Source organism: Electrona antarctica (assembly GCF_951216825.1).
Source record: "Electrona antarctica genome assembly, chromosome: 6".
In the NCBI taxonomy this organism is placed as follows: domain Eukaryota; kingdom Metazoa; phylum Chordata; class Actinopteri; order Myctophiformes; family Myctophidae; genus Electrona; species Electrona antarctica.
In genome coordinates this window covers 36,258,485-36,276,049 of record NC_136811.1, presented here as the reverse complement: position 1 = coordinate 36,276,049, position 17,565 = coordinate 36,258,485, and the positions used below count along the sequence as shown (strand labels likewise).

At 42.0% G+C, this 17,565-nt stretch overlaps 1 protein-coding gene across 2 annotated transcripts in view; it reads right to left on the bottom strand.

Annotated features, from left to right (window-relative positions):
- The window catches only part of LOC306925326 (beta-1,4-galactosyltransferase 3), a 42,224-nt gene that overhangs the window by 1,361 nt on the left and 23,298 nt on the right, over positions 1–17,565 (bottom strand). The window contains exons 2-7 of one of the 2 annotated variants that reach the window (XM_079504100.1): positions 13,988–15,143; positions 12,830–13,122; positions 5,856–6,091; positions 2,692–2,879; positions 1,927–2,049; positions 911–1,015 (exon numbers count right to left, since the gene is read on the bottom strand). In XM_079504100.1, the coding sequence (XP_079360226.1) occupies positions 911–1,015; positions 1,927–2,049; positions 2,692–2,879; positions 5,856–6,091; positions 12,830–13,094 (917 nt within the window). In that variant the 5' untranslated portion in view covers positions 13,095–13,122; positions 13,988–15,143. The remainder of the gene's footprint in view (positions 1–910; positions 1,016–1,926; positions 2,050–2,691; positions 2,880–5,855; positions 6,092–12,829; positions 13,123–13,987; positions 15,144–17,565) is intronic. The other variant, XM_079504101.1, reaches the window with a different exon arrangement.

The window sequence follows — 17,565 nt, the reverse complement described above, 5'->3', positions numbered from 1 at the left end:
CAATGTGAAAAGGGTGGCATTTCTTCTTACGCCTTGGATGGCAATTGGATGATTTGAGGCATGTTGTTCCAAAAATTCCACCTGTTGGAGGCGCTATAACAGGCCAATTTGAAAAGGGTGGGATATATTACTCAGCCTAGTAGGAAAGTCTGCGAAAGATTTCACGTAAATTGCACGCTGCGTTCATGATATGAGGCTTTTTGTTCAGGCCAATCCTGCAAACTTTGAAAGCCAATGTTAGCCAATTAGGATGGAATATGAAATATCGGACAGATATGTCTTGAACACATGACTATAGAGATACTGTGTAACGATTTGCGGGATTTTGGGACAGAATCTGGAGGAGTAATATCAAAAAAATTGTTTTACAAAAGTCGGCCTCCTGGAAAATTTGGGGCAGACGGTCATCCAGGGAGTGTGTGCAAAATGTGGCACTGACCGGGTTAACGGTGCCAGAGATTAGCTGGTAACAGACGGACGGACGCACACACACATGGACGGACGGATGGACTCTCACACACACACGGACGGAGTGTAAAACATAACTCTCTCCCCACGTCTTATTGTCTCCACCAGGCCGAAGGGCCTGGTGGAGACAATAAGACGTGCAAGACCTGACACCAGTGTCTTGGTGACACATCTATTGTATTTCCTGCAAACCCATCATAAATTATGTTGTTGTCGCAGTCGGGCAAAGTCTTTTATGTCCAAAACCATTACTTTTCAGGAAATATAAAAAAGAACCTGTGTTCAAATGGATCCAGTGAAATGATATGGTCACAACTCACAAGCTCTTGTAAATACCTTTCATTTCACATAAAAAGCTAGAATATGGAGGGAGATACAAGGTTGCTGCCTGACGGCATACACTTGAATCTGAAAGGCAAACGTGGCTACTTTTTGTCTGTACCTCTTTGGGTTGACATCATTGCCTTTATCCAGCTTGTGCTTGATCATCTTGTAGCGGCCCACCTTTATGGAAGGACGAGTGATGTACATCCCACCCAAAGAGACTCTAAAATGATAGGGGGAAATTAATTTCACTAAGGCACTTTTACAGACCAACAGGAACTCATCCAGCCATTCTAAGTATGAGCAGAACTGTTTGCATAACTCAGTTATGATATGGTGGTGTCACAGTTTCATAGACACTAGATATGGCATGGAAAAATAATTGCCGTGCCAATAGACTTCCACATACCACTGAGGTTATCTCAGTTAATATCAACTACTTAATGGCCATCACTGTCATCATTTACAAGGAAGACAGAGTAAAATTGTCACAATTACTACATAATCGCCTGATCACAATTTCTTCGTTTGTACGTTGAAAGATATTCAGTCAAATATTTTCTAAAATAGCAGAAATAGCATATCTATAAGTTGTGACACACTATATAAAAAATAATTACTATAAAAAAAAGTAATACATTTTAAAATATGGCCTATTTTGGTCATAGTACATTATTTACAGTACTTTGATTATTAGCACCGGTCATTGTCATTAATTTCTTTGTATAATTGTCATATTTGCCCAGTGTAATTTTTGTTTACAATGCATAAAAGCTTAAATGTAATTGGTGTGGAGCCAGATGATAGCCAATTTATTGAGTTGGTTACGTACTACGGAGCCCCTGAATGGCCATGCATTCAAAATATATTTTATCTTGTCCGTACAAGATAATATCTCGTCCGGACAAGATAATATCTTGTACGGACGAGATAATATCTTGTACGGACGAGATATGATCTTGTACGGACAAGATCAAATATATTTTGAATGCATGGCCATTCAGGGGCTCCGTAGGTTTCTCTTAGTGTTTCTCTTTAACTTGAACAAAAATAACAGTTAATCATATCCTTGTAAAAAAAATGCCATTAGTGCCTAAAACAAAGTCAACTCGGCACAAAGTTAAGCATTCTCACCTGATTCCTATATCATCATCCTCTCCTCCCCAGCCCCAGTAGTTGTTGGGAAAGCCATTCATCTTCAGGTAATGCAGAGGAGTTAGGGCAGACACACCTCCGAAATACATCTTGTATGGAAGCCTGGAGAGGAATGTTGTGCCACAAAAAGACAAAAAAAGAAAAGGATTATTGTAATGAAATGTCTGAAGAGTAGATTAGCAGTTTTATTGTCATATTAGAGTAAGGACAACAAAACAAAGAATCTTTCATTTAAGTGCGCTGGTGGTGCTGAAGCAATTAAGTGAGGATAGCTCTGCTCTATTGGTTGCCATGACAATTTTTCTAACCATTTTCCCCCCTAGTTTTCGTCTTACACAAACATTAAATTCCCATTGACAATGAATGGAGAATTTTACATCATAGTGTCTGAGCAAATCGGCTTAGTGTCTATTTTTGTCTTACACAAACATAAAATTCCCATCGACAATGAATGGAGAATTTTACGTCATAGTGTCTGAGCAAATAGGCATAGTGCCCTATATCTTGCGCCACCCCTTAATAACCCTTATCCCTAAACTTATTTGCCATGAATTCTTATGCGTTTGATTTTCTTTCCTGGAAACAACAAAATGGAGCTTGCACAAACGCATATATCACTCACTGATTTACAACTGTGAACCTGTGATATGACAGTATCACTATCATAGTCCATCTTCTTACCATGTTCTCCCCTTGTGTATATACAAATACAAAGATACAAATAAATAATACAAAAAGACTCACTTGTAACCAAACTTGTCCATGGCAATTGCAGCATGCTTTGGGTTGGAGTCACAGACATACAAGTTGCGGTCATCCTCTGGGATGAGGTCAACATCATGGTAGAAGAGGCAGTCCCAGTCTTCCTCCCTCATGGCCTCCCGGAAGCCTACGTTCATCAGCTTGGCGCGGTTAAATGTGTAGTTCCCTGCCTGAAAAGGACACAGAGGAGAATGTCAACGTTTACACCAAGGGTACCGATTCACAATTCAATCTCTAACCGCTTTTCTCTACTGCATTGAAGAGCAATCCAAAGTCTTTAGGGAGGTTCATATTGGGTTGGTGACAGAATTGGGTTCCAAAGCAGTAGGACTACGTTTTGTTAGTGGCTGGCTGTACGCTGTTCTAGCACCTCTAGCAGCTGCATTTAGAAGTGCCCAGATGTATCGGTAGACAGAGATTTCCAATCGGTCTGGCAATGCAAGACTACACTGAGTGCAACTGAAATGCATCTTTGTGCATGTCCCTCAACACACAGAATCCTAAACAGCATACTAAATAGCAAAGAGGGTATTGTGTGTGCATGTATTCACCTTCACCTTTGTCTTGTGAAGTGGTTGACCTGGAGAGTACAATATTATGGGCTAACAATAGCCTGGAAACAAGACAAATCTACCACAGGAAAAAAACAATCCCTTTGGAGAATTGGTCTGGCACTCCTCAGTTGTGGGTGACCAATCAGAGCCCACTATTCAAAGTAAGACTTTTTTTGCTGTGACGTTGGAATCTGTTTTTAACTGAGTTGGAAATAAGTTCCAAACTAATATATCCACGCAGTGATATTAGTCTGGCCATGCCAGCCAACAATGGCACAGATGTGTATGTGCACATGTCTCTAGGATTATGAAATAGCCTCTTTGAACATACATGATTTAATCTGGCATCGCTCATGAAAATAACTATCTGTTGGACAATGTCATACACTAAAGGCCAGTCCAGTCCACACCAATGCAACTACTTGCAACTAAGTTAACATGCAAATACTTGCAACCATTATCCCCAGTTGCAAGGAGTTGTGGACTGGCCTTAAAACTGTTTTGTTGCAAGGAGTTGCAACTGGTTGCATTGATGGCCTTCATTTTCAGGCATTTGTGCATGTTTGTTATTCTGCTGGTCCATTTTGAGAACAAATGCATTATGTCCAATGCATAATTCATGGTCCCAAGTCTAGGTCCCGAGAGACAAGATGCTGATTACTGACTTGGCAGAGGCAAGACACAGCATGTAGGTGACAGGGATAATAGGAATGCAACAGGTAGAAACAATGCAATGGCAAAACAAGCTCCAAAGATGTAAGGGATAAAATGCTTGGGGAGGAAACATGAAGCTGCTTCTTACAAGGACATTAAACCCTAAGCTGTTGAACTCTACCCAGGCTAGTTGAACTCCATAATTTACAAAGAGATGCATGTCCAGATTGTGCACACAACGAGCACAAGGGGGCACTATTGATCCAGCCAGATTCTACATGTGCCCCATATTGAACATGCTGACAACTGTTTGCCCTTAAGAAGGCCATCTGAAACATGTAGGCATACGTTTTTATCGTCCAAAGATTAACTAGGCTGTTTTATTACAGGAGATTATGGGAGAGAGTGCCTTGGAACCTTTTTCTTTTTGTATGCCGACAACTGTGTTTTGAAACAAAAGGTGTCAAGTCGCCGAATGGCTCACTTTTACTCATGTAGCAAGGAAACCCCAAATCACATATTTAAAGAGAAAACTGTTACCATGGTTACCAGTGGATGCATCATTAACCTCTTGAGCATGGGTGGGTAGGGACGAACGCACTGCCATTGTTCATGATAATGCATTTCCATTGATAGTGTATTTCAACTTTTTGTCTGTGGTAATTTGATCTACAAATGTATTTTTTAGAAAAGAGCTGATGCACACATCAAAAGGTTGGCGACAGGTGCGTAGGACAAAAATTGCATACAGTATATTTAAAAGGGGATCTCTGATAATGATATCAAATAAGAGAACCTGCACACTGTCAGGAACTTGCAAAAATGTTTCGGTTAGACATACAGGGCACAATAACCACCAAACTTTAATTTAAAGTCTACACACTGGGTGTAATCTGTTGCAAGTTCCTGACAGTGTGCAGGTTCTCTTCTTTGATGTCCTTTTCAGAGATAGACCCCCTTTTAAATGTCAACAAATGTAGAGAGAAAAAAAAGGGAATATGACGTTTATTGGCACATGTAGAAGCCTTTCCACACAAACAATAATAAATGCCACTATGTTCATGGAAATATTCTTAAATAACATTTTTCTACATAAGATATTAGGCTAGGTAGTAGGTGCTAATTCACTGCAACTGAATACCTGCCAAAGGCTTCTTTAGGGAGGCATACTTTAAGGTTTCAGTCAACTGATAGAGCTGTTTGCCTAACAGAGCTTTCCTCCTCTGACTCCCTTCTACACTGATGATGGCAGTCAGTTTCCACAACGACAGTGTCACTGTTGACTATATCAAATTGCAATTTATTAACATTTTAATAAATTGTGTCTGTTATCTAAATCATGTTTTTATTAATAATTTTAGGTTTTCATCCATGAAGGAATACAGCACTAGAGTAGTTCCTCCCCTCCACCATAATTTTTTTCTCCTGTAAGATTCTATCATAATTTCAAGCAGTTATATTGCCGTACTTTAGATCAGATATTAGTACTTGATGTTTGTTGTTTAGGCCTATTTTGGAAGCTAGACTGTAAACTCTTCTTTTTGATCACAACTGTGATTATGCAGTTACTTATGTTCATGGTAGGAATTACATGTTTTATAACTGCCAGTTATACACAACGAGCACAAGGGGGCACCATTTCCTACCATGAACATAAGTTACTATGTGTATTTGCAAGTTATGACTGTTTGATGCAGATAAAAGCCTCTGTATACACTGACTAGGCTAAATAAACTAGGAGTGTGTATTTTCGGAGCAATGAACCTTTGGAGAAACTATTTTGTTTTGGGGATTACCGTCAGGCTAAAGTACTTTTGGTCCAAATGGGATGTTTTTCCAGAATATTGGGGTTTCGGAATAAGGGGGGCTGGGAAATCAGAACAATGGCATGGCATCTTGGATTTTATGTGTGTGCATCAGAAAGAGCAAGAGTCTCACTTGGTGGATGACATAAATTCCATAGTTGAGCTGTTGACGCTGCAGGAATGGATGCAGGTAGTATAGTAGGAACTTCAGGTGGTGTTCCCTGTGTCTGTGGGGAATGATGATGGCGGTGCGATGGCGTGCCGCACAGTCAGGTGGCCTGTATCGTCCCCCACGGACCACCAGCGGATTCTTCCTCTGGACTTCTGCCAGGGTTAGCCCTGATGGGAAGTTAACATGGATGGGCCCACCTGTGAACAAGGATAAAGGGGTATTACAAGGAATACCAATAACACTCGCCTCAAAACAGTTGCCTCGGGTGTCTAGCCGGCGAAACTGCTCAGCCTGATAATGCTAAACGTAACCTCAGTAAACTATGTCTAAACGGTTAAACCTAACCTTATTCCTAAAACGGTGCCAAAACCCAACCCTATTCCTAAACATAAGCCCAGTAAAACTATGCCTAACCTTAAACTTATTTGCAACCTTATTCTCAGGAAAACAAGAATAGAAGAACTGCCCCACCGAGCAGTCTTCAGAAAAAAAATGAGGGCGAGCGATTCCGGTTACCATGGCCGAGTCCAACCAAAATATGAAACATCATCCCTTTTTGCTCATCATATGAAATTTAATTTATTTTCAATTTAGTCTATCTATCCATTGATACAAAAATGCAGTGTTCAGTACTGAATTTGGGGATTGGGAATTTGAAAAATACAGACTTGCTGCTTATGAGAATTAATGCCCTGGGCCTAGTTGGTATTATGCCAACTGAGGCAACTATGCCGCAGTTGGCAAAATTATAATAGCGATCTTTATTAATACTTCACCAATCAGAACAAACTGCTGCATAAGAGCAGAGTTAGTGCTACACAACATATTTTATATGCATAACTTCCCTGCTCATGGGCATCCCTTTTTTGTGTGGCTCTATGCCAACAAGTTCTCTATATAGATAAGTAAGTTATTGGCATAGAGCCAATAAAGATATAGAACATATAGACATTGGTTTGTTTATTTAGATAACAAATATTGGTTTGTTTATTTAGATAAACACATGTCAATCAATTCCTGGTAGTCTTGCGTAATATATGGTGATGTGGATCCCCTGTGTGATAGGTGTCGTTCGGCCCCTGCCACGTATGTATATGTTTTGGTCATGCCCTTCTTTACGTAGATATTGGACTGAGATCTTTGACACTATGTCAAGGAGTGTTAGGATACCGTTAGAACCAAATGTAATGACGGCTACTCTATTACTACCAAAATACAAAGCTCATTTGGTAGCCTTTACCACTCTCTTAGCTAGGTGTCTAATTCTGATGAAATGGAAGTCCTCTGCTCCACCAACCCATCTTCACTGGATTAGAGATGTACTCCACTTTATTAAATTAGAAAAAATTAGATGTACCCTGAGAGGCTCGGTATCCAAATTTGAAGACACATGGGGCCCCTTCCTCGCACTTGTAAATGAGCTGCAGTTCCAAGCTATTCCAGATTGAATGAGTTTAATCCTGAATCTGAGCATACTAGATATACGATTCCCGACGCAGCTGGGTTGTCCAGTATATTTATTATTAGGAACCATGTGTGGGTGCACTGCCACGTCCATTATGTTTTGGAGGGGTGACCAATGACCATGCCATGTTGTCTTGCCTTGCCTTGCCTTGTCTTGCCTTGTCGTACGTTTGTGTTTTTGTTTCAAAACTTGATTCAGGTTATGTGGTTTGTAACTGTCATCACTTCCCTGTTAGCATAGGACTATACAATTGCTTTTATGCTACCACAATATTTTGCATATAGTGGTCACGACATTTATATGTACATGTTATCTCTTTGGTATGTTCCATATGGGTGTGTCACATATACTATTACTGTCATATTATTTGATTTACTGTATACCCTGAAATCTTGAATAAACAAAACTGTGGAAAAAAAATTGACTTTAAAGTGAGACTATCAAACCTAAAGCCAAATTCATACTTCATTGCTCCACAGAAATAATTATATTCAACTGTAAAAATATGCTTGAGCACAAGCAGTCTATGACGAAGTAAAGATTTTCCCTAATACTGTGTATGTCAACCAATCCGACATTGTTATATCAACACAGGAGGTAACCGGCGTATGAGGTTATTATAATGCTCCATCATTAACACACTGTTAAATATTAATATAATGAATTAATTCAATGGCATTTGGCAGACTGACTTCACCAACAGGAGGACTATTTTTATACCATTAGAACTGTCACGATCATGAAATTGAGAGAAAAAAAACAGTGACTAACAATTGTATTTGCGTTTAAGATATGAACAAAATATACATTAACGGTTGACTTTTAGACTTTGTAAACAAACAAAATTACACAGGCTAACAAATAAATATATGACAAATAACGTAAATAAGAATGTACGTTGGCCAAAACATCAGGCATGTAATAATTGTAATAATAATTATGTAATAATTGTGAGGCCTCCTAGACAGGAAAACAACCTGCCCATCATGGCCAGTTGGGAATCAGCAAGAAAAATAGTCAGCACACTGGATCATGAATGATCAAATTGCATTTTCTTCCACCATCGTACATGAGGTTTCGAGCTTATGTTTCTCTTCCTCCAGAGTCCAGTGCCAGGCCAGTGCATACTACACTAGGAGAGCCGAGGAGGGTTCCCCGACGCTCACGGCTCAAGCCGTGTTGGGGGTCCTTGATATGAAAATGTTTGAGAACCAGTGCTCTAAAAACAACATTAGACAATAAAGTTTGACCTGCCCTAGTCGCTTATTTTGGGCATGTTTTCATAGACCAGATTGCTTGTTTCTCTCACAAAAGACTCGCTTGCCCAAGCAGTCTGCCGCTGCACTACAGCTGGAAGCCCTTTGTGAGTTTGAGCCGAACCAAACGTTTCTCTGACAGCCAATCAGCGTTGATGTTGTCCGGAACCCCAGAAATGTTTTGGCTTGAGGGGGTTCCAGGGGGTCCCCAACTAAATATCTATTTAACCACTTTAATCATACACATTGGCTATTTGAAAATAGCCGATCCTCAAGCTCACACACAAAATATTTTTCAGATGGGGGTCTGCAGTCAAATACATATTAATTTAGGGGTCCTTGAGTGAGCAGTCATGCAAATGTCTGCCTTTCATGATTTTCAAGGGGGGAAAAAAGCAAAGCTTTGTCAACACTCTGCCTTCATTTACTGCACTTCCAAGGCAAAAAAATACCTCATTCCTTAGAGAAGTGAAACTCTGGTTTATGTTGTGGTTTTACCCTCTCTAAAAGGGATTTAAAATGTTATGCTTGCAAGTGTTACTGTTGATCCCATCTGCTTCCATGGAATACTATAACTTTTTGCTGAAGTTTCTTGCAGAGCAGATTAATGTAGGCTACATTATAGAGCAAGGGAGGAGATCTCACTCACACACACACACACACACACACACACACACACACACACACACACACACACACACACACACACACACACACACACACACACACACACACACACACACACACACACACACACACACACACACACACACACACACACACACACACACACACACACACACACACACACACACACACACACACACACACACACACACACACGAAACTGTAGAGGAGTTTGAAAATAATGTTCGTTTGGTCCTTGTCCCTTACTGAGAATCCGAAATAGTTCCATACCACTGACGTACAGTTCTTTTTGGGAACTAGCCCATCCTCAACCTCCACTCGCTCGACATCAGAGTATAATTGGCCGTCCATTTCCGTCTTTCTTTACATATTATTCTGTGCAGAGTGCAGTGAGTGAGTGTAGACAAACTCCTGTGTGTGTCCTGTTTCCCTCCCTCTGCCCATGCAGAAGAAAGGGGGCGGGGACTTTGGGAGAGCTTAGAACACAACCGATCTATAAGCAAACAATGCCTTGCATTGCAGTGGTGACGCGTTGTTAGCTTGTAGATTTGTTATTTTTGGTGAACGAAACAGTCGTACTGCAGAAGTATAAATTACACATCATAGAATGTGCATTCACTGCATCTGATGCAGCGAATTTATTGTGATGGAAACGATAACTCTAAAAAGCCATATCGTGGACATTGTATCGTCCCGACAATATTTATCACCATATCGAACACCCCTAATAGGAACTATTTTTGCTTCTCATAAATGATATAGTAGCCGGAAATTATGTTAAATATATTGAACCTTGGGTGGGTCCATTTGATTACTCTCCCAAAGTTAAATTACTGTGACTACAACCAATCGGCGTGCAACACAAGCGAAGGGACTCGCAAAGTAAAGCGATTGAATGTGATTGGAAACAAATGTATATCTTCAGGTTGAAACGTCACATGCAAAGATAAGTGGAAGAAAATAAATGTCAAACTTTTGCAACATGATCCAGTGTGCAGACTGCGTGATTGTTCTAACTAATATAAGGCCACAGGTGAGGTTATGCGAGGGCAAATCAAAATGCAATTTGCCTTAAAATGCAATTTGTTCAACCCCCAGAATTTGCATGGGTTCATGTTACATGTGATTGTGTAATAATGCAAGATGCAGAACTGTGACTTTCCCTAGGCAAAATCAGTTTAACAACTTGTAACTCCATCTACAAGCTGTTGATCTGCCATTTTCAAAGAAATCTTGAAATTATTATTATTATTCTTTTTAAATAAACGTGGAATCTTTTTAAAAACATTTTAACAACTCAAATTTTGCATGGCACAACATATTTTCAGGTGGGGGTGCGTGACTGCGAAGTCAAATACCTATTAATTTCCCCCGGGGGCCCTTGACATGAAAAAGAACCACTGCTTTGATTCATCTTCAGCCACACACTAGACCCACCATTACTGGCAGAGCTGAATGTCGGTAACTGGCCTCGTCAAACCTGCTTTATTAATGAGTCTCCTGGAGGCTCCTGCTTACATTCTTCTTCCTGGCAGCGAGGGACTCTAGTCTCCTGTGACCTTTCTTTTCTTCCAGTATTAGTGTAAAAAAATAAAAACCCTTTTTATTCATTCTAGTTCAGCCATGCCACCTAGATCAGTTATCAAGTTCTAATGTGAGATTACTGTACCAGAAATAATGTGGAGGACAACGGAGCAGAGGGCAGGGCTCAATAAGTGCAGGCTAATCCTACACGTGAGACAGCTACTGTACATGGTACACAAACTATGAATGGACTCTGACCTTCTGCGTTGATTGTTTGAATTGGACTGGATTAGATTGTTTGCATTTAGACGCTTGAAATGCAGATGAAGGCGATTCAGTCTCCCATGCAGTTTATTTTGAAATGTCTTTGGGTTTAGATTTGATATAAATGAATGCTACTAAATAATAACCAGCTCAGTGGCCTTGTGGTTAGAGTGTCCGCCCTGAGACTGGGAGGTCGGGGTTCGATCCCCGGCCGGGTCATACCAAAGACTCTAAAAATGGGACCCAGTGCCTCCCTGCTTGGCACTCAGAATCAAGGGTTGGATTGGGGGTAAGTCCCTGCGACATACTAGCGTCATGTCCAGGGGGTGTACTTGTACATCAAGCTGCCTCACGCTACAGAAACAGGAGATAGGCTCCTGCCCTATGGGCCTCATGGCTCGGCAAGGCTACTTACTTACTACTACTACTAAATAATGAATGAGATTTTAGGGCATTGCTATCCATTTCGTTGTTTCTTTCTTGTTGACTGAATAAAACATCACTCATAATGGTATTAGTCCAAGTGAGAGGAACACATTATGTTCTGTGATGATTGAAGGTCCAGTATAGGACGTGCAGACCATTCAAGTCAAAGACTATCATTCTAATGTGATGATAATTGATTGCCATGTGCCATTTTGACTTAGAGTGGAGTAGAGTTCAAGAGTGGGTGAATCTAGCTAGACTGTACATTGCTTCTTATTTCTTTACGTGTCTGCAAAGTTGCAGAAATAGTTAACTGGGCGAATGTCTTACATCACATTATCCAAAGTTCCAACTCCTCAATCAACAGTTAACACCCTGAGCGGCATAAACGAAGGTCTCCGTCCTATCAAATAGTAACGCTCGGCGCTCAGGACGGAGATTAATCACCTCCCGTTGTTGTCGATCGCCTCGGGGGTGTTTTGGCTACATCTAGCTACTTCAGCTACATCCAAAATGGCGCCTGGTGCACCTTGAAATGTGCTCCGTTGCTGCAAATCGCTGGGCGCTCCGATTTAATGGTCCTAAATACCCCCGGGCGTTCGGGGTGTTAATAGATTTTGGGGGGGCACCCGTTGGCCTAGCGGTCCAGGCGCATACCACATAGGCGCATGACTGACAGCGTATCACAGGTTCGAGTCCCGATCCCAACGACCTTTGCTGCGTGTCATTCCCAGTCTCTCCCTCCGTTTCTTGTCTCTCTCCACTATGTGCTATCAATAAAGGCAGAAAAGCCCAAAAAATATATCTTTAAAAAATAAATGAAGTTAATAGATTTGAATGTGTCTACTCTTCAACAGCTCAAAATAGATTAGTATTTTCCAACCAAAAGACATACAATAGGTAAACAAAATTAGTAACCCTTTTATACTAGTAATCTCTGGTGAGAGAGGTTGACATTTTTGAACATATAATTTTAGAACAATTGAATCAGTTGCAATGACTTTACTAATCAACGCCACCTTTCAATTAACAACAAAGCTAAGGATATTGCAAGATTGCATTGACAACATAGTATAAATGTGTAAAAAATATAATTTTCTTTAAAACCTTGAAAAATGTGGTATATTATATAAATAGGAACATGCTCTGAATCCATCTAAAACCATCCAGCTAAATGGCTGTCGTGTAAGGAGTCAGATAGGTGGGCCTACAGTATTTCAGCTTGGATCGATGCGGAGCGTGACAAAAGTGAACAAAAAGTGAAGTCAAAAAGACAAACCCTGGTCAAACAGAAAACATACAGCAGCAAAAACAACAACAAAACAGTATAAACATTGTGCAGCACTGCTCACCTATAAAGGGTGATATCTTGGGGCAGAAGGGCATGTCTTCTCCTTTGTGATGAGCCTTGCCCAGGGCTGAGAGGTTGGCATACACATCTCCCCCAAAGGAGATGGCGCCTGCCGTGTGGTTGCGGGGGCTCTCCGGCTTGCGGAAGATACGGATGAAGTAGTTGACCCGCTTCTGGTAGCCCTCTCGGGACAGCAGCGCCATGACCACCAGCTGGACGCCCAGGAACATGAACAGGTAACGCCATTTGGACTGGATGCTGAACATGGCGACAGTTTCTGTGTAGGGTTTGTCACTAAAATGAAAATTGTAGTTGATGGATAACACATTGAGAGCCCACGCAAAACTGCCCAAAAATCCCTTTCACCTAGAAAATCCATTCACATTTTGGACTGTGGAGACACATGCTGGAACTTTTTACTTTGAAATGTTTTATAGTTTGAGTTATTTAATTTAAACGCCAAATGCATTCTCAATGGCGAAAACACAAACTTTGGCACCACGTATTAATTTTTTTTATAAATCATTGTTTTGATTTTTTTTTTTTTTTTAAAGACGTCCACAGACGTCTTGGGCTCTGCCCGTGCGGTAATACCAAAGACGTCCACAGACGTCTTGGGCACAAAATGTGTTGTCGTACATAAACAGAAATGTAAATTTGAATAAAATTTACATTTCCGTTTGCCTTTTAGGCTTTGTAAATAAGCAAAGTTGCACAGGTTATATATAATAAATAACTAAAATATACAAAGACATTTCAGATAATGACCGGTACCCAGTGTTTCCCCTATATGCATTCATTGCACGGGTCCGACGCATGCACGCGTGCTGCACGAGTATGCATGCGTGAAAGCTCCCCTCCACACTATCAGCTTCTGCCTACTGCCTAGGAGAAACACTGGCTACCAATAATGAAAATAAATAATGTAATATGGCACCCACATTTATTTTCTTAATAGTGGAAATATCATATATAGCATATCTACAAGCTAACTGTTAACTGGTAGATCTGAAGTTTCCACTTTATGTTCGAAAATATATTTAAAACTTTTCAAATACAGTATATAACACTTTTCAACATGGAAACAATTATGACCGCTATCTCAACTAATTGCGATTAGGCGGCCATGTATGACTGACTGTATGACTGACTGTCCTACCTCTGCGTTGTCAGTGCAACAGGCGTCGGGGGGGCAGGATGAGGTTGAGTGCAGCGTGGGTTTGTTGTGGGTTGTTCCAAGGCGTGGATTGACCCTACCCTCACTTGGTGGATGGTTTGATTGTCAATAGTCTTCAAAGGGGGGCTAGTGTTGATACTCTAAACTCCTGTGCACAAGGACAAGTCGTACTACAGAGCTGTACAACATGGCAGTAGCGAAGAAGTCTGGAACGTTATGTACATTATGTTCTTTCACTCAATATGATGGAATATATAATGAAGACATATTTTACTATAGAAGGCACTTCGGGTCAACTCAACTGTACTGTCAACTTGTCAAAACCAGTTTTTTTGCTGGAAAAAAGGAAAAATCCAGAAATGAAGGGAAAAAAAGAAAAAAAAAATGGAAAAAAAGGAATAAGGTATTGCGTGTCTATTGCAACCACATTCCCCACCGCCGTTGGTCAAGATGTGGCGGAGAACTCTGAAAGCTGCTGTTGGTCCTCTGGTGGCCTGGCGTGGGATGGCAATGCCAGCTCCACATCATGTACCGTCGCCACCACAGAATGCCATCAGTCGTCCAGCACAGCTCATTCTTCCTCGTGTCCAAACAAAAAAGCAAAACAGAAAACAAACTGCAGCATCAGTCTCTCTGCTCCCTTTCTCCCGTGGCGTGCTTTTTATCCTGCCTTCTGTTCTCTCTGCCGTCTGTTGTTCTCTCCTGGGGGGAGGCCTCCGCTGCAGCAACAACAGCAGTCACCCCACCCCAACAAAAGGCACATATGCGGCCGCACAGGCCCTATCTTTTACAGAGGATTATTCAACTTGCTCTTGCTCATTGGGGAGGGCTGGCCGACTGATGGACTGACTGGATGGCTGGCAGAGACAGTGGGGGAGTAGACCAGTGTGGGAGGAGTGGTCAGGGTATGTGCGTTTGTGTGTCAGAGGAGGGCCAGGCACAGAGAGAACAGAGAATAAGAAGGGGAAGTAGTAGAAGAGGAGGAGGAGGGAGAGGTCTGATGCCCACTGCTAATGTCCCATCTTGGTGATCCAATGTGGAGCTGAGAAGCCGCTGTAGGGGATGGTGGGTCAAGAGGAGGCGGGGCTCGGTAGACCACCACACGAAGGGGATTTGGACCAATCAAGCAAGCGGGCCTCTGAAAGACAAACATCAACACAGGAGGTTACATTCATGACTGTTACTGTTCTGGTTAAAGTGCTGATGCTTGCACGTTTGGGTAATTAGGGTAGCATGTGTTATTTACAGCATAAGCAATGACTAACGGTGCACAGTGCAGATGCAAAAATATGAACATATTGTGTTTGTTTACACAAGCACAGCTGTAGAGTGGGGGTTCACCATTGTAGAGACAGATACCAATCAGACAGATACCGATAAGAGTATTATGGACGGCCGTAGCTTAGTGGGTAGAGAGCCTGAACTCAGATGGTCACCAGTTCGCCTCTTGTCAATGTGTCAAAGCAAGACACTCAACTCCTAAATCCTGGTCTCTATACTGCCTCCCCCTGGCCAGACGGGTTGCCTGATGGAGGGGAAAGGAACTGGTTGGAATAGCATGTTCCAGTTGAAAATAAGTGGCTTGGACTCCTTATGCATTGAAGGAAGCTATGACGTCAGTCTGTTGCCCTCCCCAGGTTGGCAGAGGGAGTGTAGCACTGACAAGCTTGATGTGGCCAATTACTTAAACATCCTCTTTACAAACATAGCCACAACTCTGGTTAATAAACTGCCCTCCCACACTGGCCGTTTTGGTGTAGAGCACATCAAAGCTTTCTGCAAATACCTAGGTGTATGCAAAGACAAGTTTAAACTGGTAATGGTAACAACTGATGAGGTGCTAAAAAAACTGCCACCTAACAAGGCCACTGGCCATGACAATATTCCCTCCAAATTTCTCAGACTCTCCATAACCGTCTCCATATCTCAAATCACCACCCACATAAATAAACCTCTCCATCAAACAGGAACAGGTCCCTCAAGATTTCAAACTTGCTAAAGTAAACCCCTTGCACAAGAAAGGCAGCAAATTAGACCCCGGCAACGACCGCCTGTGATGAAATGGCTACCAATGTAATGAAAAAAGTCAACCAAAGAACAAGATTCCGGTACAGTATCTTCTCACTGGTCAACAAAAACACCTTGAAGACCCTAACAGGAGCCCTCATAGTTTTCTTCGACTATGCATGCACCTCATGGTACCACAGTACCTCAAAGGCCCTTAAAACAAGGCTCCAGACATCCCAAAACAAACTGGTCAAGCTACTACTTGGCCTTACTGCCAGGAACCCACCTCACCCCTGCCCATTTGGCTGGAATGGCTAAGAGTACAGTAACTTTCAATGGGCCTGGTCTACAAGATTCGCTACATCACTAAGGGGCGATTCACACTATGGTCCCGGGTGCGCACTCGGGACCACTTGGCAGATGTTGTGGTAGTGTGAATGCTGTGTACCGTTCCCGGGAGCGGATCACCCAACCGTCCCCGGGACCGCATGGGGGACGGGTCTCTGGACCGTTGAAGTGTATTTGGATATGGATCGTTCCAATGTGAATGCATGCGTACCTAAAGGAGGAAGTGGACTGTTTTCTTTTAGAACGTGACAATCTGTAGTCGACGAGCCAAGCGTCAACAAAAACAAAAAAACACACAGACGACGCATAACACTAGCGCATTTCTCAACGCCGCCCGTCTCCCTTTGAATCTGCGTATACGCGCTGATCTTATTCTGCGGACTACATGTGGCTCTTGGGCTTGGCATAGTCTCCAAAGTAAAACTAATAATAATAATAATGCTAAGGTAGAATCCATAGCAAACTATATCAAACACGACACTGGAGCACAGAACTGACTGACAGTGAATAGCAGACTGACAGTGAAGTAACGGCAAAGAGGCAATGCAATGCAGTGTGTCTGGATTTATTGGAGACAATGTCGCAGGGTTGATGGTCAGTGTCCGTGTGTGCCAGCCATCAAGCACACCACCACCTGGAGGATCAAAGTGTGTTATGCAAGTGTACGCGGGTGCGCTGTTGAATCTCGGGCAATATGAATCATGGCCAGCGGGGACCAGAAGTCCACAATCACAACACTAGAGGGAGTTCAACAAACAACGTACCAAGATTCGGCTCAAACAAGGGTTACATTAAGTTAGCTCCTATGCCACTAAAATGTGGAAGTCCCTACCAACAGCCATTAAGAAATGTGCATCCCTAGACTCATTCAAAACGACTGTCAAAGAGCACTTATGGAAACATTTACAAACTGGCCCCTGTAAAAAAGTGAATGCCCGGAGGGCGCCTGCTGTAACTTCTTTGTTGAGCTTGGGCGGCCAATCGCAGTCCTGGATTCTCTGTGCATTATCTGTGCCCTGCACAGAGAATCAGCCAATCAAACAGCCTGTCGGAGTGGACCAATTGCAGCCAGCTGCAGCCTCGCCAAAAGCCAATCACAACGAAGCCGGTTAGAGAAAAACAAGGGGGCCGCCCACCTCCCGCAGCAACAGAGAAGACAAATAAATAAATAAATAAAAATAAAGTTTGATTCACACTGTCACCTA